Here is a 26,501-nt window from a genome sequence, read left to right on the forward strand (position 1 = left end):
AATTTGTAGTTTAGAATATAGAGTAGTCCTAAACACACCACATTAACCTAACAGTACCTAAAAATCTGAATTTTTTTGGCAGCCTTCTTGCAAAGCTGAAACACGTGGCAATCAAGAGGTCGACTCAAGGATTAAATAGAGTACCTGCATTAATAATCTAAAAGTAATTACATTATTAATAATATTTTAGATAAATAATATAATATATATTTCGTAAGCAGCATTAATCTATTAATAGTTAAATACATTATTTTACTACAACTAAGCCTCAGATTTTGTAATTTGATTCTTCGTGAAAAGTTATATTAATAATTGGAAAGTCATTAATTAAATTACAATTAAATGAACATACATAATAACTTATAATTATAGATTATACGATACAAATAAAAAGGCTCAATTTAATTATCTATTAAAAATATTAAACTAAATTGATTACTTATTTAATAAATAGTTTTATATCCTAAAAATCTCAAATAAATTTTAAGTAACATTATTATCATTTAAATAAAAAAAATCTTTACAAAATATCGAACCTTAAAGTTTGCTTCATATGTGGGCACGGCATTAACCTTTAAATAGTCATTTTTCGAGAAAACTACTGGTAAGGTAAACTATGTATGAGAGACTCTAATAGCCAAAACTACAGACTCTTATTTTTATGATTTGCCCATACAAAAAGATGAAGTGAACACCTCAGCTGTTGTGGTGAAGGGAATAAATTTCATGCATTCATATATGCACAAATTTAGAAAACATTCCCAGTGAAGCTCGTGTGGCCAAAACAATAACCATTCATTTATCCATAACCACACCACAACACAACAACACAGAACAACAACAAGTGGCTCCTGTCCCAAACCTTGGACATTGTTCTGCAATGAATTCTGTACAAAAAAGACATAATTTGGTTTTGTATGGAATTAATAAACCGTGTACAGAGCAGTCATTGTATAATCGAATTCACCAAATGCATCATCACAATTAACAAATTGTATCATCGAATTCACCAAATGCATCATCACAATTAACAAAACGGAACCTTGAAACCTCCATCGTTGAAGTCATGTTTCCCCACCAGCCCTAGCGAGTAGCCACGACAGAACATCTTTCCTGACAATCTCAACATTGTCATCGGTCTCTCCGAACAGCAAGGAATGCATCATCCCGTCGTAGACCCTAATGGTCTTATCCAGGGTCCTGGCTTCGCGGTACAACTCCCTACTCACATCAGGGTCGGTGACAGCATCGGCGCTGCCATGCAAGACAATGAAAGGAAGATTGACATCAGAGAGCCTCTGATTCAGGAAGTCGGTGACCCTTAAAAGCTCGACGACGGTGCCCAACCTGGGCTTGCCGCGATACCTCAAAGGGTTCATGTTGGCGATGAGCTTCTTGCGGTGAACCTTGACGGACTTGAAGAGCAGATCAGGGGTGGGGACAATGGGGAGAGTGGGGAAGAATTTGGCGAGGAAAGTGAGGATCTGGGGAATGGGCCATCTGGGTCTGACGCTGTCGGAGATTTTGCACATGGGGGCGACTAAAACTGCGCCGTGGAAGGGTTCAGGGGAGAGGAAGTGGATGAGGAGGCAGATGGCGGCGCCCATGGACTCGCCGAAGAGGAAAGAGGGGAGGTGTTGAAATTGGGGGTTTTGTTGTTTGATGGAGTTGAAGAAGCAGAGGCAATCGTGTGCGACCAGGTTTACGGAGGGAACGAAGGCTTTCAGGCCTTCGGAGTGGCCGTGGCCTTGGAGGTCCACGGCGAAGCAGGCGAACCCCGATTGGGCCAGGAAGATGGGGGTCGCTTGGAAGGTCCAGGAGATGTCGTTCCCGTAGCCGTGGACCATGAATACGACGGCGCGTGGGGTGGTGCTGGGGTTTGGGAGCCATGACCTTGTGAAGAGCTTGAGGCCACGCGCCGTCGTAAACTCCGATTTTGTGGCTGTAATTCCTTGCTGCTTGTAGTAGTCTTCTTCTGGGGTGAAGCCCCAATAGTGTGGGTAAGAGTGCACAGGTTTTTCCTCTTCTTCTTCCATTCTTCTCATACAATTATGTCAAACACTTCTGGTTTTATTGGACTCACCCTAAAAACTATCTTTTTACTTCACTAATTGGGCTCACCAATAATCAATCCAATCTTCTTAATCACTTATCCTTATCATCATAATTTCAAATTTTTTGCTATAAATAAATATTACAAACTCTCGTGTATATTTCTATTATTAATTTTGAACATTATAAAATCAATTCAGGTTATATATATATATATATATATATATATATATATATCTTTTTTATATCTATTGCTCATAATCTACATGGGAATTTGACTGAGACGAGGAATGATAAGGTATCCAATTCTCATATATTTCATAAAACAATCAAATTTGTAGAAGATATGAATATATGTTATATTGAAACAAACTTCTAATAAGTTAAGATTATGATGATCGGAAATATGGGCACGAGAAATATATAACTTGAATTTATTTTTTAGTGTTTAAATTTAATCATCGAAACCTACATAATACGGGGTAACATATTCTAATAGTTGAATTACCAGATTATAATATTTTTTTATAAATTATTATGATACATATAAGTGATTCTGAATGCTCTGGTGTAGAGGCCCAACAACGATCAATCTACGATCCATGACGAAGGCTAACTCCAATTCTCCTTGCACCTAAATATCTTTAACGTTGTCCTTAATAGAGCTCCAATCATCATCACTATCATCGTAATTTCGTTTGTTTTCCCCGATTTCCTACATCACAACAATATCACTCTTCCTTAACTACTATTGCTTCGAGATAATGAGATGATGGAAGATAAAGACATCAATAGTTAGATCAACGAATATCACAAGTTATTTGAAGATATCAAAATAGAAAATATAATCTTTTTTAATGAATTTATTTTTGAATTATTGATTGAAAATCTTCCACAATCTTGAACAGATTACAAATAACAATTGAAGTATATGCACAAACAAATGTTATTACTAGATCTAATCACGCATATCATCATTGAAGATACCAATAGAAAAGAATGTGTTGTTGCAAGGGCTAAAATGTTGTTTGTCAAGACAAATATGATAGAAGACAAACCAACTCCAAAAAGGTACGAGAAAAACCTAACCATAAAAAGAAAAATAATAATAAATTTTCTCATCTCAATGGAACTAACCCTACCTTCAAGAAGAAGGGAAATTGTTTTGTCTACGGAAGACCATATCATCATGCACCTCAGTGCAAACATGAGGTCTAAATCAACAATCCTCCTAAGACAAATATAGTCAAAGGGGGAAAATACCATTGTTGCGGTCGTTTCACAAGTGAACCTTGTGAGCAATGTGAGTAAATGAGTGGTAGACTCTGAGGCTACCAAACACACGTGCAAACAAAAATGTGTTTTTCTAATACACAAGTGTAGGGGTGGAGAAGAACAAGTTTATTTCGGTGATTCTAGGACAATTCTTGTCTTAGAAAAATGAAAGGTTATTCTAAAGCTCCAAGAACATACGCAGGATATAGCAAACCGAGAGATCAACCAAGTGCAAGGTCTCATAAGCTCATATGGTTGAACTTAAAGGTTTGTAATTTTTTTTAGTTAATTTTTTGTCTTTATGTTTTCCTTGTTTGTTAAAATATCAATAGATTAATTTTAGAATCAACAAATTTTATTTATGGCTTATCAATTCTGATCTTTATATAGTACACTGTGTTATGAACATAATCAGAAACTAAATGCTTTGATCACAATGGGATATCAAAGGTTCAATTTAATTCAAAAACCAAGATTTCTTTTAAGAGTTTCTTATCTTTAAGAGAAAGTATGTCAAAGATTAAGGTTCAATCAGATTCAAAGATTGATTAAAAGACTTATTAAGAAACTGGAAAATAGAATTTAAAAGACTTATTAAGAAACAGGAAAATAGAATATGATTTTTGTTAATATACCAGTTAAAAACAACATATTCAATTTTAGAACAACAGATTCATTTTATCACAGATATTCAGATACCAGTTTTAAATGCAGTGATTGAGAGAGAAGAAAGGCACACACAAATTTATACTGGTTCACTCAAAGTGAGCTACATCCAGGTCGACGAGGAGAAGAGGTTGACAGCGAAAGAGGAGGTTGAAAAGCTTCTATCGGCCGAGTTTATACGAGAGGACCGGTATACCACTTGATTGGCCAATGTAGTCGTGGTCACCAAGGCCAGTGGTAAATGGTACATGAACCTCAACAAGGCGTACCCGAAGTACTCGTACCCGCTTCCTAACATCAACCGACTGGTGGATGGCGCAGCCGACCATAAAATTCTTAGTTTCCTAGACGCTTATTCTAGTTACAACCAAATAAGCATGCATCCTAGGGACAAGGAGAAGACCGTCTTCATGACGGACAATGCAAATTACTACTATGAGGTAATGTCGTTTGGCCTGAAGAACGCTGAAGAAACCTACCAACGGTTCATGGACAGTCTTTAAAGGACTCATCGGTCGGAATGTAGAGGTATATGTGGACGACATAGTGGTGAAGTCAGACTCATGCGACCAACAAGATCTGGAGGAAGTCTTCCAGGCGTTAAGGCAGAGGAATATGAAGCTCAATCTAGAGAAATGCGCATTCGGCGTGAAAGGCGAAAAGTTTTTGGGTTTCATGCTAACCCACCAAGGAATTGAAGCCAACCTAGATAAATGTCAAGCGATAACCAAGATGTGAAGCCCTCAGAACATGATTTCGGTGAAACAACTCATAGGGCGTCTCACAGTCCTCTCCATATTTGTCCCTAGATTGGCCGAGCGGACACAATTGATGGTACAACTACTTCGTAAAACAGCCAAATTCAACTGGGATGATAAGTGTGAAGAAATCTTCTAGCAGCTGAAGGAGTTCCTGTCCTTGCTGACAGTGGTTCAGAAGCCAAGACCCGACCAACCAATAATTGTTTACTTATCGGTCTCGAAAGAGGCAATCAACGCAGTGCTCATACAAGAGGTGGAGAAGGAAGAACGTCATGTGTACTTTGTCAGCCTAACGCTCCATGTGACCGAGACAAGATACCAAATGATTGAGAAGGTCGCACTCGCCCTCGTTCTAACGGCCAAACGAATGAGACCGTAGTTTCAGAACCACATCATAACGGTAAAAACCAACTATCCAATCAAATCCTAATGCTTAACTGATTTCTCCACCGAGCTAACTCCCCAGCATAACCTTTTGGCTGGGTAGACTTTATACGTGGATGGTTCATCCAACAAAGCTACGTGTGGGGTAGGAGTTGTCCTCGAAGGCCCGGGCGACCTCCTTTTGGAGCAAGCACTCCAGTTCGAATTCAAGACCCCCCAACAATCAAGCCGAATACGAGGCTATCCTAGTCGGGCTTAACCTAGCATACGACATGGGAGCTTGCGAGACAACTTGCTAAAGAGACTCCCAATTGGTGGTCGATCAGATCAAGGAAGAGTTTGAGGTGAAGGAACCCTTATTGCAGAAGTATTACCACACGGTCTACAACCCCATCGCCCCGTTCAAGAAGGTAACAATGGAACATATTCGTCGGGAGGACAATACGGGAGGTGACGCATTGTCCCGGCTTGCCACAACAAAGAAAAAGAGTCACCACAGATATGTAGTACAAATCTGCTTAAAACGACCCAGTGTGGGAGAAGCCAAGTGCCTCGCAGTGACTGAGACCGAGACCTGGATGACTCCAATTATTTAGTACCTGGAGCTTGACAACTACAAACCGGGAGAGGAAAAGATGATGAGCCAACAGTGTGCAAGGTACACCATGATTGGCCAGGACCTCTACCGAAGAGGATACTCCAGGCCGTTATTAAAATGCATCACCAAGGAGCAGGAAGAGTATGTCATCCGAGAAATCCATGAGGGAGTGTGTGGAAGCCACTCAGGAGGAAGAACGATGTCCGCCAATGTGCTTAGAGTCGGGTACTATTGACCGACCATTCAAAGCGACTGTGCAGAGTATATGAAGAAATGCACCAAGTGTTAGGAATTCGGTCCCCTATCCCATCTTAAGCACGAAACACTCCATAACACGGTATCGCCATGGTCTTTCGCCATTTGGGAATGGACATTATCGGCCCCTTCAACCCGGGAAAAGGGCGGACAAAGTTTCTCTTGGTCGGGGTCGACTACTTCACCAAGTGGATCGAAGCTGAGCCCCTCGCCTCCATGTCAACCAAGAATGTTCAAAACTTCGTATGGAGAAGCATTGTGTGTCGATTTAGAGTCCCTCACACTATCATCACCGTCAATGGTCGACAATTCATTGACCGAGACCTCCAATCCTTTTATCAAGACCTCGACATAAAATCAATAACAAGCTCGGTTGAGCACCCCCCAAACCAACGGACAAACTGAGGCGGCGAACAAGGTTATCCTTAACGAGTTAAAGAAGCGACTCGGCACGACAAAAGGAAGGTGGACCGAAGAATTGGTAGAAGTGTTATAGAAGATAATGATGATCACTCCAAGAAAGAAGAAATCTAGATTGATTTATCACTTGAACTTTAGTTTTGATCTTGTTTTAATATGAGTAATTATCAATGTTGTTGGTTTGATGGATGATTACTCTCTTATTTTAATTATCTCAATATTGTGTAATTTTAATGTCAAATTATATTTTAAAAAAATATTTTTTAAATAAAAAAGAAACAAAAAATATTTAAAATAAAGAAAAAATAAAAATTCACAATACTTGTGAGTTAAACTTTAAAATAAAAATTCAAGCTTTAAGTACCACATACAATAACGAAGTTATATACAATAATCAAGATACTAAATACAATAATTAATAATCAAAATCAAGTTTATGAATAAAAATTCAAGCTTTAAGCACAAGATTTAATAATCAAAATTCATGAATAATATTTCAAGGTTTAAGCACAAAACACAATAATCAAGAATAACAATTCAAGCTTTAAGCATAAAATGACAATACCAATATCAAAGAATAATAAAATATCATATATCAATATTATCAGGATTTCATCTGAGTTTGAAAAGACTACATCCAATCCCGAGAGAAAGGAATTTGTCACTCATGATGGTTATTACATGCACCAAAGCAATTGAAAAAATCGAAAACCTTTCTCCTTAACATGGTTGCTTCCTAGGGTTTCCTTTCTCTCCCTTCCTCTCTGCCTTATACCTTTATTTAATCTAATTGGGCTTGAGCTAAGTGACATCTTTATTCATAATATATCATTTTTGTTTCCTCCCTCCTTAAATTCTTGAAAAATAACACAAAATTGATAATAAATAATTTAATTAATTTCATAACTCCAAAATATATTATTAAATTTTAATTTTTTAAATTAGGGTTGAGTCATAGCTTAATCAATAACTAAAATCAATAAATATCTAAATTTTTGTTTGAAATTTTACTAAATAATAACCTTAAGGTAAGAATTATTGTAATAATTATTAAAAAATATAATTAATGCTATAAATTTAGTGATAAAAATTTAAAATAATTAATAATAGTTGCAGGGTTAAAACTATAACTTTTGCAGTTTAAAAAATTTGGAATGGCATTTTTTTAATATAAACATAACTTTATATATTAACTAAATTTATTACAGTTTAGTTTATATATAAAACTGTTTATATTAAAAAATTCCATTTCAATTACGAATTTTATTAATAAATTAAATCACTGTATTCGTTTTTTGAATGCAGCACTCCAAATTATTAGATTATTATACAATTATATTATTACAAAAAATATTTAATTAATTATTTTTTTTATTTCTAATTTTTCCACAAATAATTATTTTATTTTATTTTAAAAATATATTAATTTTTAATATAACATTCAAAATTATAATTATTATTTTTATTATTTTTTATTTTCAATCAATTAATAATAAAAAGTTAATTCCAAAACAATATTACAAAAGTAAATTATATCCCTCTACATATTTTTTATTTATTTTCTTCTCTCTTAAACCAAATTATTCTTCCGTTTTAATTAATTATTTTAATAAAGAATTTACGTTAAATTAATTTTATTTTATTTTTTTTAATTTCTTTTATTTTTCTCTTCCCTAAATCCTGTAAAAAAAACTTAAAACCTTCGAAATTCTATGATAAACGAATTCCGAAGAAATTACAATAAGAGATGGGAATTCAATTCTCATGAGATCTAATTCTAACCCTTAAGAGTATCGCAGTGGACCTTAACCCATATATACACTGCACTTTAATCCCCCATATATACATTCCACCTTAATCCGTATATAACCCATATATACACTCTACCTTAACGCATATATATACATATATATACAGTAAGTATTAAAATATAACATTAAAAAGTAATATATTTTAAATGATATTTTAATATTTTATTACTAAAATAAAAAAATACAAATAACCTATATATAATATAAGGATTTAAAAAATAATTTTAAATCACATCTGAAATTTTTATTATTAAAATAAAAAGAGTTTATAAATATAAAATTCAATTATTCAGATTTTATTTAAAAATAATCACCATTTCTCTAAAACTTCATTTTTTCTTTTCTCTTCTTTTTTCTGAGGTTCTGACCTTATTGCTTATCGGTATGATGATCAGAGTTCGTCATTAGACTTCTAGCAACAAAGACTATAAGACTGTCCGAGATTTGTCAATTGTTAGGTTTGTCAAAGTTTAGGCTTTACATGTGACTCTTTTAGTTACATAATTAATAGCTGATAAAATAAGTTCATTTTTATTTTTTTTTTAGTTTCTATTAATTTCTCTTTTTCAAATCATTTTTGAAAAGCAACTTTATTTATATAAAACATCCTACTTGCATTAGCATTGTTTACTTTATTTATGTTTGTTTAAAACCTTTTTAAAAAAGTTAACAATAACAATAAAAATATGAAATCAAATTCTTCTTTATAAATTAAAATTAGTTTATACAAGTTAAATTATAAAAGTTATTTTATATTGTTTTATTTAAAATTTAATTTGTAATTCACATGTAAGTTAATATCAACTTAATTTATAATAAAATTAACTTATTTTTCTTATATGGAGTGCTTGTAAAAAAAACTCCAAACATATTAAACGTATCCTTATTACTCTAATAGTAAATTGTCATGCAAATTTGTTCAACTTTAAACAACTTTTTGTAGAAAAAGACATTAAAGATGTTCTTATTGTCACATATACTTTTAGAATAGAGCTAAGACTTGCAATTTCAACAACATAACTCTTATGTAGTTGATCTAAATTTTCATTAGCCAGACACCTTCTTCCAAAGGTAAAGAGGTCGACCAAAGATTACAAGAAAAGGGTGTGAAATTTCAAATAAAAAGAATTCAAACTTGGCGCCTTTCTTGAGTAACATCGCAAGCATGAGTGATGTGTGCATCTTGTGACCTAATTAGGTTAACATGAGCTGTAATTAAACCCAATTATACCCTGACTAGGTTTTAGAAACCTAAATATAACCCCTAATATACTCAAGGTCAAAATACAAGCCAAAATTTTATTCTAATTTTAAGCAATAAATTTAAATCCTACTTTAGGTTGTACCACTAGGTTATAACTCCTTCAAACATGTATAAAATAATGTTTATGCCATCAATATTAGAGTTTTACTTCTCTCAGATTCTTCTATCTATGGTTGTAGTGGTTGGTCCTAAACTGAGGGTTCTGCCATCATATTATATCCAAGATGACAAGTTAACAATTTTTTTTTTATATCTTCAACATGTTTATCCTCATTTTAGATGTAACGAATATAGCTTTTTAGAAGCATCATCACAAGTTGGATGGAAATTCACTTGTAGGTTAAATAGATATTTATTTGATGGAGATTAATTAGATGTTAGGAAAAATCATAAATAGTAATGTGTTTAGAGTAAAATTGTTCGGTGCAAAGAAATGACATCCAAAATATTTCATACAATGATTGTGTAAACATGATTGGAGAATTTTGATTCACTATTTTGGATATTTCTTCATACAATAATGTACAAATCTTTGTATGTCTTTAGTGAAATAACTTCATATAATGGGATGCGTAACGGTTGAAAATCTCACATTGATTAGAGATAAGATCAATTTATAATATATTAGTAAATGCAAACTTCATGTTACTAGTCAGTTTTATATAATTGAATTAGTCTTACAATTCATTCTTTAAAAAAACTCTACTATATATTTCTGATAATTACTTTATGTTAAACTTTAAATATTGATGAAAATTAAATTAAGACCAATGATATATACTAAAATGATAAAATGAATAGTAAACAAATATCTTTTGGTATTAAAAGAGTGGTTATTATTTAGTAATTCCACAATACACCTATCTTTATTACTAAAAAGTCCTTCTTTAAAATATATGAATTTTTTTAATCATTATTCCAAAAGGTTGAATTATCAATTTAACTAATTTTATTAATTATTTTTAAACTCATGTTCATCTAAAAATAGTATATTTTAATGTTTTATTTTTGACACGACATTTCATGATAAACCTTATCTTATCCGCAGCTAACTTCCACATTTCCAATAAATCCATTATATTTTAATGTTTTTTTCTTCATTTTCCTCTCTTAGTTCTTGGGTTTACATAAAACTCCTCTCAGTTCCATTACACGCCATACTCGTCAATGAAAAGTAAGATGTTTTAACTATTTTTTTTTTTTTATGGTTTCCGACCAACTAAATTGGCGAGTTTGTGATTGTTTATGGTTAATGACTCTGACCATTCTTAGCAAACTATACCTTTGAGTATAGCTCATATATATATAGTTTGGTCGTGAATTTATGTAAAGTTCCGTTGTTCTTCCTCCTGATATTTTAATTGGGTTTTGAATTCAGTAGATTATACGAGGATGGTTGTTTAATATTTTCTTGTGGTTAATTTGGTTGTTCTTTAGATAATCAGGTAGGTTTTTAGTGGTAGGAATATAGTAAAGTGTTTTGTTATTTATGTATAAGGGTTGAAAACCCTGAAGTGGTTCCCATTTATTTATTTTTTATTACCAATAAAAAAAATTTAGATAATATCTTAACCTATTTTTAAAAAAATAACTAAGGTGTATATCTTAACAACCACTAACAAATAATTTTTATTTTATAAAAGAAGTATACTAGCAACAGCCTATTTACATATATTTTAAGAAAATATAAATTTAAAACTTTTAATATAGCTGCAACACAATATTACTATTGTTTTTGACTTTTGAGTTGATGAAAAGAAGTGTTATGAGTTTTATTCTGGTTTGTAATGAATTAGTGCAGGGATGAGAGGTGATAGTGTGATAGAGATGTTATCTAGTTTCCATTATGTGGTCAACGCAGATCCTCACGCACAGTTTTTGATCCTCATGTGCAAACTCTGTCCTTTTCTGTGTCAGATTGGTCTCACACCACTCACAAACGTTTTCATATTACTTTTCAAACAGGATCATAATAGTGCTTAAGAACTACTACTAAACTTTCTTCATTTTATATATGTCTATGCACCACACTACATACTTTTTTTCCTTAGGCTCACTCATATACCATCTTTTCCAAATATAATTTCTAATTAATTACCTACTACACGTGTGTGTTTTCAAATTTTCTCTCACTCTCTGTGCTTCCAAACCACACTGTGTTCCTTCTCATCGAAAACGAACACTTAGGCATTAAAAAAAATAAAAGCACTTTATTTAGCTGCATAATTTGCAGGAACCACTGCAGCTGTAACGTATTAGCTGAACACTTTTTCCAAATTTAGATTCTAAAAAGAACATCAAACTTAGTTCGCGGCAATCTGTTTGCATTCATCAAAATGAATAAAAATGAAGCGATGAAAAATAGACAGAAAAAGTAGATGAAAGAGAAAAGTGAATGTGTATATATATATGAATATAACATTTCAAACTTGCTTTAACACTTTTATCATTATCCAAGCCCTTTAAAAAAAAGGAAATAAATTTAACTTCTTATTAAATTAAAATTAACTTATACATAAACTAAAAAAAAATAACATATATGAAAGATTTATACAGATTAGTTCGTATATATTAAAAGATTAGTTTGTAAAAAAATCATTTTCATTTTTCTAAACAAATGTTTATAAAGAAAATAAGATTTAAATTTAATTCAATATAAATCAGTTTATAATAAAAATTTTACTCATTTATATATTATAAACTATTTTTATTTTTAATCGGTATAAATTTTTTAATAATATTAAAATTTTAAAGTAAAAACATAAAATAATATATAGTTAATCCTAGACGAAAGTAAAACAACAAAAGTATTATATAAGCCGTCTTGTTTGGGCAGTCCACCATACATTCATAGGTTACACTTTGAAAAGTTTATGAATAAATCTGAATAAAAACTTTGATATTGCAGAGTAACACATTCATACACGTATACCAGTAACTCAATGTTTGGTTTTCAGTTTAGTAACTTTAAATATAATTTAACATCAAACTTATTATTGTCTTTGGGAGCAATTTTATTATTAACGTTTCCCTAAACAGAGTATGTTTTTAACTCAGTTTGTTTTGGAAACAAGGGTCGTGTCCCTTTTTCATTTTATTCTGAAAGAGTTTTTTAATGAATAACAATTAACAATTTACTAGTCTTTTACCCACTTCAGACAAAAATATATATATTCAAACATAACATAAAACTCATTTTTGAATAAAATTAAATTCTCAAACTTAACTTTACCAATTTTAAAAGAATCATGCACTAACTTGCAATAACTACCAACACAACATAAATTCTCCAGTAGTAGAACTAAGGACCCTGTCATGTTTTCTATAAATGGATACCTAGCGTAGTTTTAACACCTTTATTTTAAGTAATGAAAAAATCACATAACGTATGTCCTGAGAGAGAAGTTTGATAAAAGTGAGTATATTTGTGTATTACTCTTTCAAATATTCTCATCTTAAAATTATGAATATATATATATATATATATATTTGTTATATGCTGTTGCTTTTTTTTTTCTTTTTTATCTAAGAACGATTCTGAGGTTCTCCAACTCATTGAGAGGACGTACTCCAAGCTTTTGGAACCATTTATTTAGTGATATAAAAATTGGTGGTTGAGATCAGGTTTTGAAATTAATTCCTTTCATTCATGACGACACGTTTGGACAAAAAAAAAATTAAAGGTTAAGTATTTTGTTAATCCTTGTATCTTTATGCTGATTTTTACGTTTTAGTCTTTTAAATTATTGTGTTTTTTGCTTATTATATACGTGTAGTCTCTTACGAATTTGTTGATTCTCATAGTTTGGTTTCTGTTTTCTTTCTCTGTATTCCTGTTGTTAAATGATAAAGTATTATATATGTTATCTTAAAAATATTTTAATTTTTTAAATCAATTTTTGTCCCATGAAATAGATTCAAACTTGAATTTTATGTTTTTAATTTTGTTTGGTTTATAGATTTATATTTTCCTTTGTCTACTCCCAACTTCATCTTTCCAACATGATGATATCATTGAAGTTATAAGAAAAAAAGCATTGAAACTATACTACTAAACTATTAGGAGCAAGGATGAAAGTGGAATCGTATCCTCAAATCACTCCAATTCAAAATTAGGCACAAGAACCTCTAAACCCTCCATCATCCAAGCAACTAACTAAAGTTCTAACATATCGAGAAATTCAGCAAATATTTATAATGATACTACTAATATGGTATTATTATTATTATTATTATTATTATTATTATTATTATTATTATTATTATTATTATTATTATTATTATTATTATTATTATTATTATTATTTATTCTGTTGATATATATTCCAAACATGATATTTTTTCCATTTTTATTATTTATTTTCTCATACTTAAAACACATACCATGTATTTTTGAATACATAACAACAACATGGTTAAATATGTTTTTTGTCCCTTTATTACAACACAAAATTATTTTTCATCTTTGGTTTAAATTATAGATTATTCAGGTACTTATAATATGGAAATGATTGTAATTGGTTCTTTTAATGAAAACCAATTTAGTGTTATAATACAACAACGAAAAAACATATTTAACTCATAAGAAAAACATACTTTTTTTTATAAAAAAATAAAAAAACAAATATTAGAAGTCATATTAATCAGAGATAAAGATAATTTACACGATATAAGTGTGAAAAATCTTTATCTTACAAACCGATTTTATGATAATGAATTAGAGTTAAACTAACTTCTTAATATATTATATCTATTTATCCAAATGAAAATTTGATGGTTTATCATGTTATCTATTATCGGTTTGTTATTATCATCCATAAATATTTAAACTCGTGATCCATATACATATCTCAATATAAAAAAGTGTGATAAAGTTTATATATCAATTAAAGATAAAAATAATTTATAATATTTAAACGAGAATAATCGTATGTTAAAATCCAAATTTGTAAAAGAAATGAAATTGGGGATTAGGTTTTGGTAAGAAAGTTATTCTTGTGTGTTTAGGGTGGTTGTCGTGACATGGGTCTAAAACACAAAGTTGTGATAGGGATAGAAATGATAGGTGATCTGACACTGCTAAAACACGTTTGGGTTGTGTGTAAAGTCCAACATCACACTCAGCAATGGTACTAAAAAGTGTTGCCATGGTAGAATACAAGAGTAGTCAAGAATAGTTTCAGCTACCAAAATTGTCTACTCCTCTATACAATTTCTAAATAACCCTCAAATTAAATACTTCAGCTTTGTGCTAAATCCACAAACCCTACTTCACCACCTCTACCTACCTATATCATTTTTTACTTATGTTTTATCCACCATGCATTCACCTAGTTTTTTTTAAGAGGAAAAAATTGTAAGAAAATGAGTGATTTTGTTGGATAAAAGAGTGAAGAAAGAAGAGGAAAGAAGCTCTTGACCCACACTAAAGTTTTTCATGTAAAAAGAAAAAGAAAAGCATGGAAGGGTGCTGAAAGCGCACCACAATGAATTATACACCCTACATAATTGATTAGATTCTACCTGTAATTTTTGTACATTCTGTTTTTTTCATAATAAATAAATAAAATAATAATAAATTCATCTCTATTTCTTTACACCCAAACAATTTTTATTTCATTTTATTTTTCACACATTTCTCTCCTTTCTTCTTCTTTTTACCTTTTTCCTTTTTACAAGATGAAGCTTTAGATAGAAAAAAAAATAGAAAGAAAATAAGTGTGTACGATAATTTTTTTTTTATTATCTTAGAACAAAATTAGAAAAGTCCAGAAAATATATGATTTCTATAGATAATTTTAATTAAAAAATAATATATTTTTTAATTTATTTTCATCTTACAAAACACAATACACTTTTCGAAAGCTAAATAAATAGTCACGGTACTTTCTATTAACATAATTACATTTAAAGAGAAATTATGAGGCAAAAACATATATGTAGTCAAAAGAAAATTAAAGCGCTAACAAAATACTTCAAAATAAGTAAGTGTAATACAACAAAATTAAAAGGACTATATAAATACTCATTTTAGTGCACAAAATAAAGACAAAATACTACAAGAGAATAAAAAACTTTGTTTTCTATCATTAAATACAATCTTTCTTCTCTTTTGATGTATTCGTTTTTTTATAATTATTTAAAAAAAAAATTAATCTGACTTATAGAGAATTAATCTATAAGACGAGTTTAAACCAGTTATATATTGTAAAATATTTTTATTTTTAATTGAAAATTGAAGTGGAATATCCAATTTGAAATTTTTTGGCCATGTTCCTTCGCATATGCCCTCTTCTGCTTGACCATTAATTACCTGATAATTAATTAGAATTTTGAATTGATTTGACTCCACTTTTGTGAATTTGATCCCAACCCTATCTCTCGTTAGAAAGTGCACCTTACTTGATCAATGAATAGAGTTGTTAAATAAAATAGAGAAAAAATTGAAAAATTATGAAAATGGAATACCATTGAAGTATACTCTGACTCTTGACAAAGTATATATCACAAGTTGGAATACGAATACGTGTCAAGTTTTGAGTAAAGTTAAATGGGCAGAAAGAAGTTTGGGTTGTGGCATTTTTCTAGAAATATTTAAAAATTCCTTTTAGCTTATGACCAATTGCATTTATATGCAATAATCATAGTCTCTGAATGGTGCTGAATCGATCAAGGTATAAAATAATACTAAAAATTGGATTTACTACTGGCATAGGTGGATATCTATTGGCCAATTCATAAATGCGTAAGTTGAAGTTATGTGTGGCAAATTCTTTGTTGCCCTTTTATGGTAGCTTTGGCTAATGTTGATATAACTCATTTCATTAGTACACATAACTTCCACACTTAGCTCACCATCGAGGTAAGAATCAATACCATTACCTAAGATTGTTCTTAATGTCTCACATTAGATAAACCTAACAAACTAGTTTTTCTTTTCTTCCATTTTTAGCAATAAGCTTAGTTTTTTTTTAAAAATTAAATTCTTCATATATCTTAAAGCGGATAGTATGGAACTTTTATGAAGTTGAGTTTCATTTAAATTTTTTACACGTTTTAATTCAAATTTCTATTAATTTTTTTCTTACACTTATGATGAAAAAATGTTCTTCATTTTTTACTTTTGAATGTTCTATGTTTTATATGAGCATTAGCTTCTCCTTTTTCGAAATACTTTGTCTTATTCTCGATGACTCTTTCACTCATTTTCTTCTTTTCTCCTATCTATCATAGATTCTATGTTCTTATGCTTGTTAATTATGTGATCATCAACACATCAATCAATAAATGTTTATTATACTTATACCGGAGAAGTCAAACAATATTACTGTAATGCAAACTCTCAAAGCGTAACGTGTTATTTTTTATTAGCAAATAATAAATAAAATAGAATGACATATTTAGAGGTGTCCCAATATACAAAAAATTGTCAAAACCAAACTACTGGCAACTAATCAACAGATGTTTCAACAAACCGAACCTCATAGAAACTGACATAAAAGAAATAGAAAAGAACTTGTCAAAACAAAAATACATCTTCCCTCAAAAGGGTCTTAACAACCTTCGAGCTGCAAACGAAAACAAATACATGATAAAAAAAATATCCTTTATAATAATATCCGAAACCCAAAATAAAAATAACTCTCATCCAAATTAATTAGACAAAATATCACGTTTAATTTTCTTTAAATGCGTGACCATATTATCTATTAGAATCAATTTAATCTTTAAAACACCATGGTGAAAGATCTAGATTAAAGTGACATTTAACTCCAAAAAAGAATGTAACAAATATTGGATTTACGAAAAAAACTAATATATTCGAGTTCTCAATCAAATTTTATTACAACTATCACATTTTTTTCCTCGTTATTTGAACATAATCAAATTGAAGTTGAGTAATTTAAACTCAAAAGGGCAAATAGAAGAAGAAAAAGAAAGAAGTAAATGAATTAATTAAAGATGATATGCATCCCATATTATTGAACTTAATAAAGTTGGAATCCAAGTCATTGTTCAACCAAGTTGATATTATTTCCCCCATTCCTGAGAGCACTTAGGTTTTCCCCAAGTTCAAGAGTCATAACGCACAAGGTTCGCCACAAAAACCCAACACCTTTCTACTTTCTCATCATGAGATTCTCGAAAGCGCGCAGCTACCTTTTTTCCTATATATTTTTAGAGGGAAACCACCATTTTGGAATATATACCGTAATACATTTTCCCCTACTCATATATCACACTATCATATTCATTTTAATACACCTTTATTTGCAAAAACAATAACATTTTCCCTCGTCACAAACCAGCAAGAATATGTTCATTGGTCAAGGATGTATATTGCATGTACTGTGATCTTGTGTAGTCTTTTCAATAACACTCATCAGAATTTACAGAATCACAGAATAAAAACCATTACTTTTTCATTCAAATTACACACTTCTCTTTTTGGCTCTAATGGATAGAGTTCATGTTATTCACTTTCCTAGGATAGAGAGTATCATAAAACCAATTTAGGAAAAATATATTTTGAAGCTGGAAACCAATTCCTGCCTAATTATACCTCTATATGAGGACTAATTACAAATTAACACAAATAATACCAGGGACAACATAGTGATTTTAAATTTATTTAGTTTTATGTTTTTATAATAAAATTAGTTTTAAGATCTAGAAGGGTGTTTTGAAAGCTAATAATTTATTTTCTAAATATCACATAAGATTGATATTATCTATGTTTTAGAGGTAGAGGTGGAAACGATAAAAGGTCACTTCTAAGAACCCATATCTGCAACATTACCTATTCCTTCATATAAAATATTGCGAGTGTTATCGTTCATTGACTTCAATTCTGTAAATGGATTTTCCCCCAATACCACAAATTAAAAAAAACTATTTTCCCACTACCATTAGTCCAACTACCTTATACCTATACTCCTATTTATTATCCATATTTTATTTCTGTATAGACTCAATAAATTATCAAAAATAATTTATTTTTATGTTATGGCCTTGAGTTCTTCTACTATAAAAAAATTAACATCAATAAAATAACATTTTTTTTTTATAAAAAATAAGCTTGTATTAGGTACCTTACCTATTTAAAGATATACCTTTTTTAAATATTAGTAAAATTTAAATAATTTTTTCATATAATTTTATGTACCAATATTTTTTATTATTTTCACGTTATAAGCGAAGTCTCTTTTTTTACCAATAGTTTTAAATTTTTTTTTTTAATTTTAATCGTGATATATTTGATGTATTTAAAAATGTCACTAGTATATTAATATTGAATAGTACACATATTTTTAATTAGCATATATGGACGAATTCTTTGTCATCAAAACTGTATTTAAGATTGTTTAAATAGGTTAACAATATTTTAAATAATATCAGGTGTGGATATTACTTCTTTGTCCTTTCCCCCTCTTTTTAAGAATTTGTTCCATATATATCCAATAAAATTTATTCTATAAGCTCTGTGTGTACGTTAATTAATTAAACCTTTAAAAACAAATAGTTAAATATACAATTTTTTTGGGTAATTTTTTTATAGAATATTATTTTAAAATAATATTATTATGCTATTTTATTTTTCATATTTATTTAATTAGTTGAATAAAGTTTTACAATTTTTGGACTTGAATGATTTTTAGGTAAATAAACTTAATTAAAATAACTTGTACCTAATGTGAATTTAAATACCACTAGTTTTCACAAATGATCTTTTTTTATTTTCGTGCCATTTCTTTATACAAGGAAATAGTAGCACTAATTAAGGCTAACCAATTAAAAATAGATTCTCATTCGCTAATATCGATCATGCTTGTCCATTCTTATTTGCTATTCTTACATCACGGAATCATTTTGGCAAGCAAATAAAAGTATATAGATTTTTGGAAACCATTTCATAGATTGATTAAAGAATAATAATAAGAATAAAACTAAGAAGGAAACATGACTTGTGCTATCAGATGCAAATTTTGAAATTTTCTCCTAAATACAACTCCTTTTTTTCTCTTGCAGGTCTTGTGGAAATTTCTTTTGTTTAAATGTTTTTATATGTTTTCAACAACATTATTTTCTTAATATTATTATGTTATAAAAGAAATTATTTATCCATTGGTTATTAAGTTTTCTTTTGGTCAAAAACTACTGGTGGGACTGTTGTTACTTCTACTATATTTGTACCTTACAGAAAAGTGAGACCTATTAATTCCAATACATGACATACGTATCGAATATATTTGGATGGATAAGAACAAACAATCATATCATTATTTATTTATTTTTTTCCTTCTAAGCTTTGTTTTAAGACAGAAGTGACAGTTTTTATTAACAACCAATGGAAAGCTAGAGGGAAATAGAATAACAATATATTCTGATATATACAATAACACACTTGACTTTTCTATGATTTTTATTTTAACAAGAACTCAATCTAAAATGTAAACTAGAATATCTATGAAACTGAAAGAAGTGTATAATGGTTGTTAAATTGATGAATTTCGGCTTATAAATTTATCCATGTGAATACATGAGATTCATGTTGAACCACCCATATTATCACAATTGGTTGTTCCACTCACTCTTGTTCCATGCATGAATATGATCTAGAAACTACCTAAAATCCATGAAAAACGTCATATAGCATCTTCAACCAACAAGAGGCAAAAAGGAGAGTGAGAGAGATAAAGATGTTGCCAGGTAGGGCGCTCTCATCCTATCTACTTTTCCAAAATTTCTACCCATGATGAGGCATAGTGGAACCAAGTATTCCTCCTTCATCATCACTCATTATAAATACACATGCAACTCTCTTTCTCCTGCAACAAATTTCATTCAAAAGAGGATCTCTGAGTCTCTTGTACTAGTCATGAGCTTCCATAATATGGATAACATTGTATTAAAGCTGACTAGTTTATACACCCTGTTGGTGCTTTTACTTTTTCTATCTTATAAGCCTGCTCTTTCATTTGCTACTAGGCATAGCCAATATTGGGGTGGTGGCAGGACATTGAGCTCTGGTTATAATGGTGATCTTGTCACTAACTTGCCTGGCCAGCCTAAGGTAAATTTCCAGCACTATGCTGGATATGTCACAGTCAATGAAACCAATGGAAGAGCACTCTTTTACTGGTTCTATGAGGCTATGAACAAGCCAGAAGAGAAACCATTGGTGCTTTGGCTTAATGGAGGTAAAAGCAGATAATAGTTAATGTCTTTGTTTTAATTTGCTGTGTGGAACATTCGGAAGCAAAATCTGAGTGAATAGTGTGTGTGGTTACAGATCTATGATCAAACATGTCAAGCTCATAATACTATAAAACTACATATGTCACATCTTTCGTTGGGGTGGTGTTACATTTCCATCACTTGTGTCATTCGTATGTATGTTTAAGGAGAAAGCCGTGTCCTTATCAACAATGAAAATAAGTTATGAGCTCTAGGTTTTTATTTTGTTTAGGTGGAGTGGGATAGTATTAGGTGGCAGCTAATGAGAGAGCGTTTGCAACACTTGTGGTTTCATTTTGTGTTTGTTGTTGCTGATGTTCTCTGCTTAGGTGACAACATGATTTTATGCTACAGGTCCTGGGTGCTCTTCTGTGGGATACGGAGCAACACAGGAGATTGGTCCATTTTTAGTGGACACTGATGGCCAGGGCCTCAAATTTAATAACTTCTCATGGAACAGAGGTATCGTGATGACCACTACTAAATATACATACTTTCTGCCACAATATCACTTTCTTTTCATGCCATATTCTATCAAATTTTGATGGTGAACCACAGCTAGAGCTCCATTATTGGTCCCCTCAAAATTATTATTTATTCCGATGTACTATTTATTAAACAACTCCAATAATAATTTATACAAGAACTTTTTTATTTCTGTTTTTTATCACATTATTTATTAGATCTCGTACTATTTTTTTGATATAACAAATATGTTTTTTCTTTTTATTTGGTGCTAAGAAATGATTGTATATGTGATGTTGCAGAAGCCAGCATGTTATTCCTGGAATCTCCTGTTGGAGTTGGCTTTTCATACTCAAATACAAGCAGTGACTATGACCAATTGGGAGATGATTTAACAGGTCAATACTTATCTTAATGCTGCTGCTGCATATTATGCAGCAACCACTCCGCCATTTTCTTGAATGTGGGTCACATTTTCTATTGTTCGAAGCTTAATTATGGAAAGCAGATCTCTGACAAATTCCACTATACTCTTTCTATTATTTGTGACAGCTAACGATGCTTACTCCTTTCTTCGCAATTGGTTCCAAAAGTTTCCATCATACAGAACGAGGCCATTTTACATAGCAGGGGAGAGCTATGCAGGTATTGAAATTGAAATACCTTTTTCTGCACAACTCATTTCTGGTCAATTATTCTAATGAAATTGATCATTTATTTTCAGGAAAGTATGTACCAGAGCTGGCTGAACTCATCCATGATAGGAACAAGGACCCCTCTCTCTATATTGATCTCAAGGGTATTCTGGTATGGTCCTACATAAATTAAAAGTCAAAACAATTTGCTTGATAAAAATCATGGCACAACGAATCTTCCTTTACTAAAATTTGTTTTCCATCTAGTCTAGCATTTCTATATTTTAGTTCAAACCGTAGGAATTGAAAATAGACCTCTTATCCACATCATGTTCCACTTTCAATAGCTGAGAAATTTGTAAAGAAAAATCTTTACTTCTTATCACTATAATTTAAAAATTTCAGTGTGCTAGTGTATGGATTGAACCCTCTCTCATTGGGCATGTATAAAGTTGTGCAAATAACTAATATGAAGGAGAAAGTATTAATATTTATTTTTTTGAAATTCTTTTGCAGTTGGGTAACCCTGAAACATCTGATGCTGAGGATTGGATGGGCCTGGTTGATTATGCTTGGAGCCATGCAGTGATATCTGATGAAACTCATAAAATAATCAAGACAAGTTGTGACTTTAACAGCAGTGATCCATGGCGTAACCAAGATTGTAGTCAAGCTGTGGATGAAGTACTCAAACAATACAACGAAATTGATATCTACAGTCTCTACACCTCTGTCTGCTTTGCCAGTACAGCACGTTCAGACGATCAATCCATGCAAACTTCCATGAAGCTTACATCTAAAATGGTGCGTGAAGAAAATATCTTACTCATACCATACTTTTTCCAGGGAAAAAAGAAAACCGCTTTAAACAAAAGTTGTTGTCCATGGAATATAGATCTGTTGGTGAACGAATAATTTGAATGAGCATTATACTGTAGAATTGGAAAACTCATTAACTAAAAAGATAATCAGTCATTTTTATAACAACTATAAACACTGTACTTTTATGAATTTATTATTGTGAGTAATTTGAAATGATTAATTTAAACAAAACTTGATTGATTTATTGAGTATATAAGTGTTCTGAGACACTAACCTATTTAATTTGGTTGACTAGATGCCTAGGATGTTGGGTGGCTATGATCCATGCCTTGATGACTATGCTAAAGCTTTTTATAATAAACCAGATGTTCAGAAGGCTCTTCATGCCAGTGATGGTCACAATCTAAAGAATTGGAGCATTTGCAAGTAATTTTTTAACCCTTTTAGCTTTCCTGTCATGACAACATTAGAAATGCACTAATCCAACAATATACATAAAATCTTAGATAGCGCATACATATTATATTATTAATTATGTGATTATCTTTTGCTGAATGATTTTTAATTATGAAATGTAGCAACAAGATATTCAATGACTGGGCCGATTCAAAGCCATCTGTCATCCCAATTTACAAGAAACTTATTTCAGCAGGACTTAGGATTTGGGTTTACAGGTAAACCATTGAATATATTATGAATCTCAATATATTCACGGAATTGTGCTTGCTACTGAATTTTCCAGAAGCTTCTTTTCATCATGTTGTGTTGTTGGATGTTTCAGTGGAGACACAGATGGTAGAGTACCAGTGTTGTCCACAAGATATAGCTTAAGCTCTCTTGCCTTGCCTGTCACTAAATCATGGAGGCCTTGGTACCATGAAAACGAGGTAATTGTTAAATCATGAAAAACAAATTCGCTTAATTTTCTTACAGAAAAATCCAATTCTTGTCTGAATATAGTTCATGATATATAGTTTATATGCAAAGCAATTCGTCCAATACTTTTTTTATAATCACTCATTTTTAGTAAGTTATTATTATACTGAGACGAAGATAGTTTTGGTTGAATTAACTTTCTTTTTTTGGTATGTTAATGTTGTAATCTGATTGGAACAGGTTAGTGGATGGTTTGAAGAATACGAGGGGCTAACATTTGCAACGTTTCGAGGAGCTGGGCATGCAGTTCCCTGTTTTAAACCAAGCAATTCACTTGCGTTCTTCACTTCCTTTCTCAATGGAGAATCACCACCTTCTACAAAATAAGAAATCTGTATAATAATCATATTGGGTGCTCTTTGTGTGACCCCATATGAAGATTTTGCTCTTACATTAGCAATAGCTAATACCTATCATATTGTTAAAATGCGAAGCAACCCTATGCAAATGTAATGAATAAAAGAGTTTGCTCCCTATTCACCCTATACAAAATGCGAAGCTGTAGCCACAATCCATTGCATTAAACAAATAAAATCCTTACGCCGAAATTCAAAAGTTCCAGTGAAAGGTACGAAGAGAGGAATATGAATACGACACAATAAACCCTTTTCTAAAAAAAATACAATGATTATTTCTTATTATCTTGACTTCAACTTTAGATAAATTGGCCTGGTTTTAAGGCTTTTGGATTGACAGATATTATATATTATATCCGAAACCATTTCTTAAAGCAGGTAGGGAAATTACTTGATGCAGGCCAAAGCTTTGTACAACAATTAATGTGTTTAAAGGACCGACTGAACTTCAGCTTCTGCATAGTTATAACTTTCATTTTTGGCACTGAATAACGCAGAGAGAGATCAATCTTGGAGGGCTTTGTGTTTCTCCGTAAGGAAGATAGAAAGCTTTGCTAATATCCTCAAGCAATTGTGTATTAGATTCAAATGATTTTCTAGAGTTGTAGAACATCTGAAAAAGTTTCAAGCATGTCAAAGGCTTCGGCAAATTACTCTCACTGTCAACTAAAACATTATAAAACATTAAAACATGTTTAAGGAATTCTACCCTATTTTCATTTATATGAAATATCTATATCTTTAGTTGTAACTGATGTATTCAATATATAAGACATATAACATCACTAGGTTATAAGCATAAGTAGTTTAGTGATGGTGCTGGCCTGAGATTCTGGTGTATTCAGAAAATATGAAGCTGGAGGAATCATCATGGTGTGTATGAAAATAGACACCATGCCATCAATTGCTGGTGGCTGTTCCTTTTTGTTCCACTTTGTCAGCCACCAAAGGAAAGTTTCACACCACTTAACAAAAGTAACACTCTCATGTTAAACACACTAGGTTAAAAATAATTTTATATACTAAATTCTTGTAGACTACTCTTTATATCATGAATCCCTCCTTGTTGGAGATATTTTGTAGCAGCTTCACTCACGAGATTATCCACAACATTAAATATGACTTTGCAGTGGCTACTTTAAGCCCTCATGATCCCACCTGTGACATATATTAGTGAAAGTATTGAAAATGTACATGTTTTACATACATTTTCCTTTTCTATTTTAATAAGGTTTCCGAGTTACAAAATTAAAGTAAAAAAATCTGTTAACAGGAAACTTTGTTAAATAACAATGTAGTGTGTGTTTGTTTGGATTAATGTTAAATATACATGTATCTTTTGTTATTATTGTCAATTTTATCTTTTGTGTTTATTTCAATAATAGTGGGTTAAATATTTAAAGAATTTCGAATTAGTTGTGAGTTTATATATAAACATTCTCATTTATGAATTTTCATATAGTTACTTATTCTTCAAATTAAAAGTTTTTAACCTTTCTGTTTCCCAAAGTTCCATTAGTTTTCATTTTACTAACAGTAGTATCAAGAGTTTGTTTAGTATGAGCTACGGGATAAATTACTGAACACTAAATTCAGTAAGACACTATTGAGTGATCGGATGAAAAAATGTTTCTAGATTTTAATGATGAAAAAATAGTGATCGGATTTGTTTTGAGGTTAATTTGAGGGATAATATGCATGATCAAATTTGTTAGGTTTCTCGTTAAAAAATATTGAAATTACAAAAAAAATAAAGAACTTTTAGAGTGACCCAATCCATATGAAAAAAAAACATATATACATGCAGTCAAAAGTTCATGCTTAACATGTATTCACTAAACAATAACTTTCACAAAAGTCAAAAAAGATAGTAATAGTCATCCCAGATAAACACAAACTGGTCATTCATCTTGCTATTCAATGTGTGTGCCTCTATAATATTTTGACAACACATTAGTTGTTCACCTAAAAATTTATGGTTTTAATGTCTCAAAGTTGGAATTCAAGATCTACTCAAATGAAAAACCTTGTTAAAACTATCACAATTGCAAAACTAAGAAGCAAGCCTCACACCAAGAGTAAAAGGTCTAATTAAATGAATGAAGTGATTAGTAGTGTATTTAATAAACAACAGAATGTCCTTCGTGATTTCTTGGTCAACCTCATCTCCTCATTCTCTTGTTTCAAAACTGATTTCTTTTGCATTCTTCTGCTTCAACTCTGCCATCTCCTGATTGAAATGGGAGAAACAAGAATCCAGAGAAACCCTAACACAAGAGAAAGGGAGAAGGGATATGAGAGAACGTAAAAAAAGTTGTGAAGAGAAAAAGAGTATTATATTTCAGTGTGTTACAAAAGATACAAGCGGGTATAAAAAGCAGAAAAATAACAGAGGCAGGCAGCCCAAACAGTGCCAAACAAAAAAGCCCAACCATAAAGTAAAGGCCCGTATGTAGCCAAATAAAAATACAAAGTACAAATATTTTATAAAAAACATTCAATAAAGTTGAATGACTTTATATGTTTTTTTGAATTAATAATTTATTCCGTCCCATAATTTATT

General features: G+C 30.9%; 2 protein-coding genes across 3 annotated transcripts; one reads left to right on the forward strand and one right to left on the reverse strand.

The window, feature by feature from the left end:
* Window positions 1-776: 776 nt before the first annotated feature.
* LOC137812000 (alpha/beta-Hydrolases superfamily protein) lies at window positions 777-2,117 on the reverse strand. Its single transcript, XM_068613872.1, has one exon. It carries the CDS (start codon window positions 2,043-2,045, stop codon window positions 1,065-1,067), a length of 981 nt encoding a protein of 326 aa, XP_068469973.1. The 5' UTR covers window positions 2,046-2,117; the 3' UTR covers window positions 777-1,064.
* A 17,918-nt stretch (window positions 2,118-20,035) lies between these two features.
* LOC137812001 (serine carboxypeptidase-like 31) lies at window positions 20,036-24,074 on the forward strand. 2 transcript variants are annotated; one of them, XM_068613874.1, is made up of 11 exons: window positions 20,036-20,196; window positions 20,476-20,687; window positions 21,079-21,186; window positions 21,492-21,587; window positions 21,742-21,834; window positions 21,914-21,996; window positions 22,341-22,628; window positions 22,942-23,072; window positions 23,225-23,320; window positions 23,428-23,533; window positions 23,763-24,074. In XM_068613874.1, the coding sequence occupies exons 2-11, from the start codon at window positions 20,642-20,644 to the stop codon at window positions 23,907-23,909; spliced, it is 1,194 nt and encodes a 397-aa protein (XP_068469975.1). In that variant the 5' UTR covers window positions 20,036-20,196; window positions 20,476-20,641; the 3' UTR covers window positions 23,910-24,074. The 2 variants fall into 2 exon arrangements, with proteins under 2 accessions (XP_068469975.1, XP_068469974.1); XM_068613873.2 differs by lacking the exon at window positions 20,036-20,196 and having other exon boundaries at window positions 20,309-20,687.
* Window positions 24,075-26,501: the final 2,427 nt, after the last annotated feature.

The sequence above is a fragment of the Phaseolus vulgaris genome, chromosome 2 (genome assembly GCF_051622355.1).
Source record: "Phaseolus vulgaris cultivar YP4 chromosome 2, ASM5162235v1, whole genome shotgun sequence".
In the NCBI taxonomy this organism is placed as follows: Eukaryota; Viridiplantae; Streptophyta; class Magnoliopsida; order Fabales; family Fabaceae; genus Phaseolus; species Phaseolus vulgaris.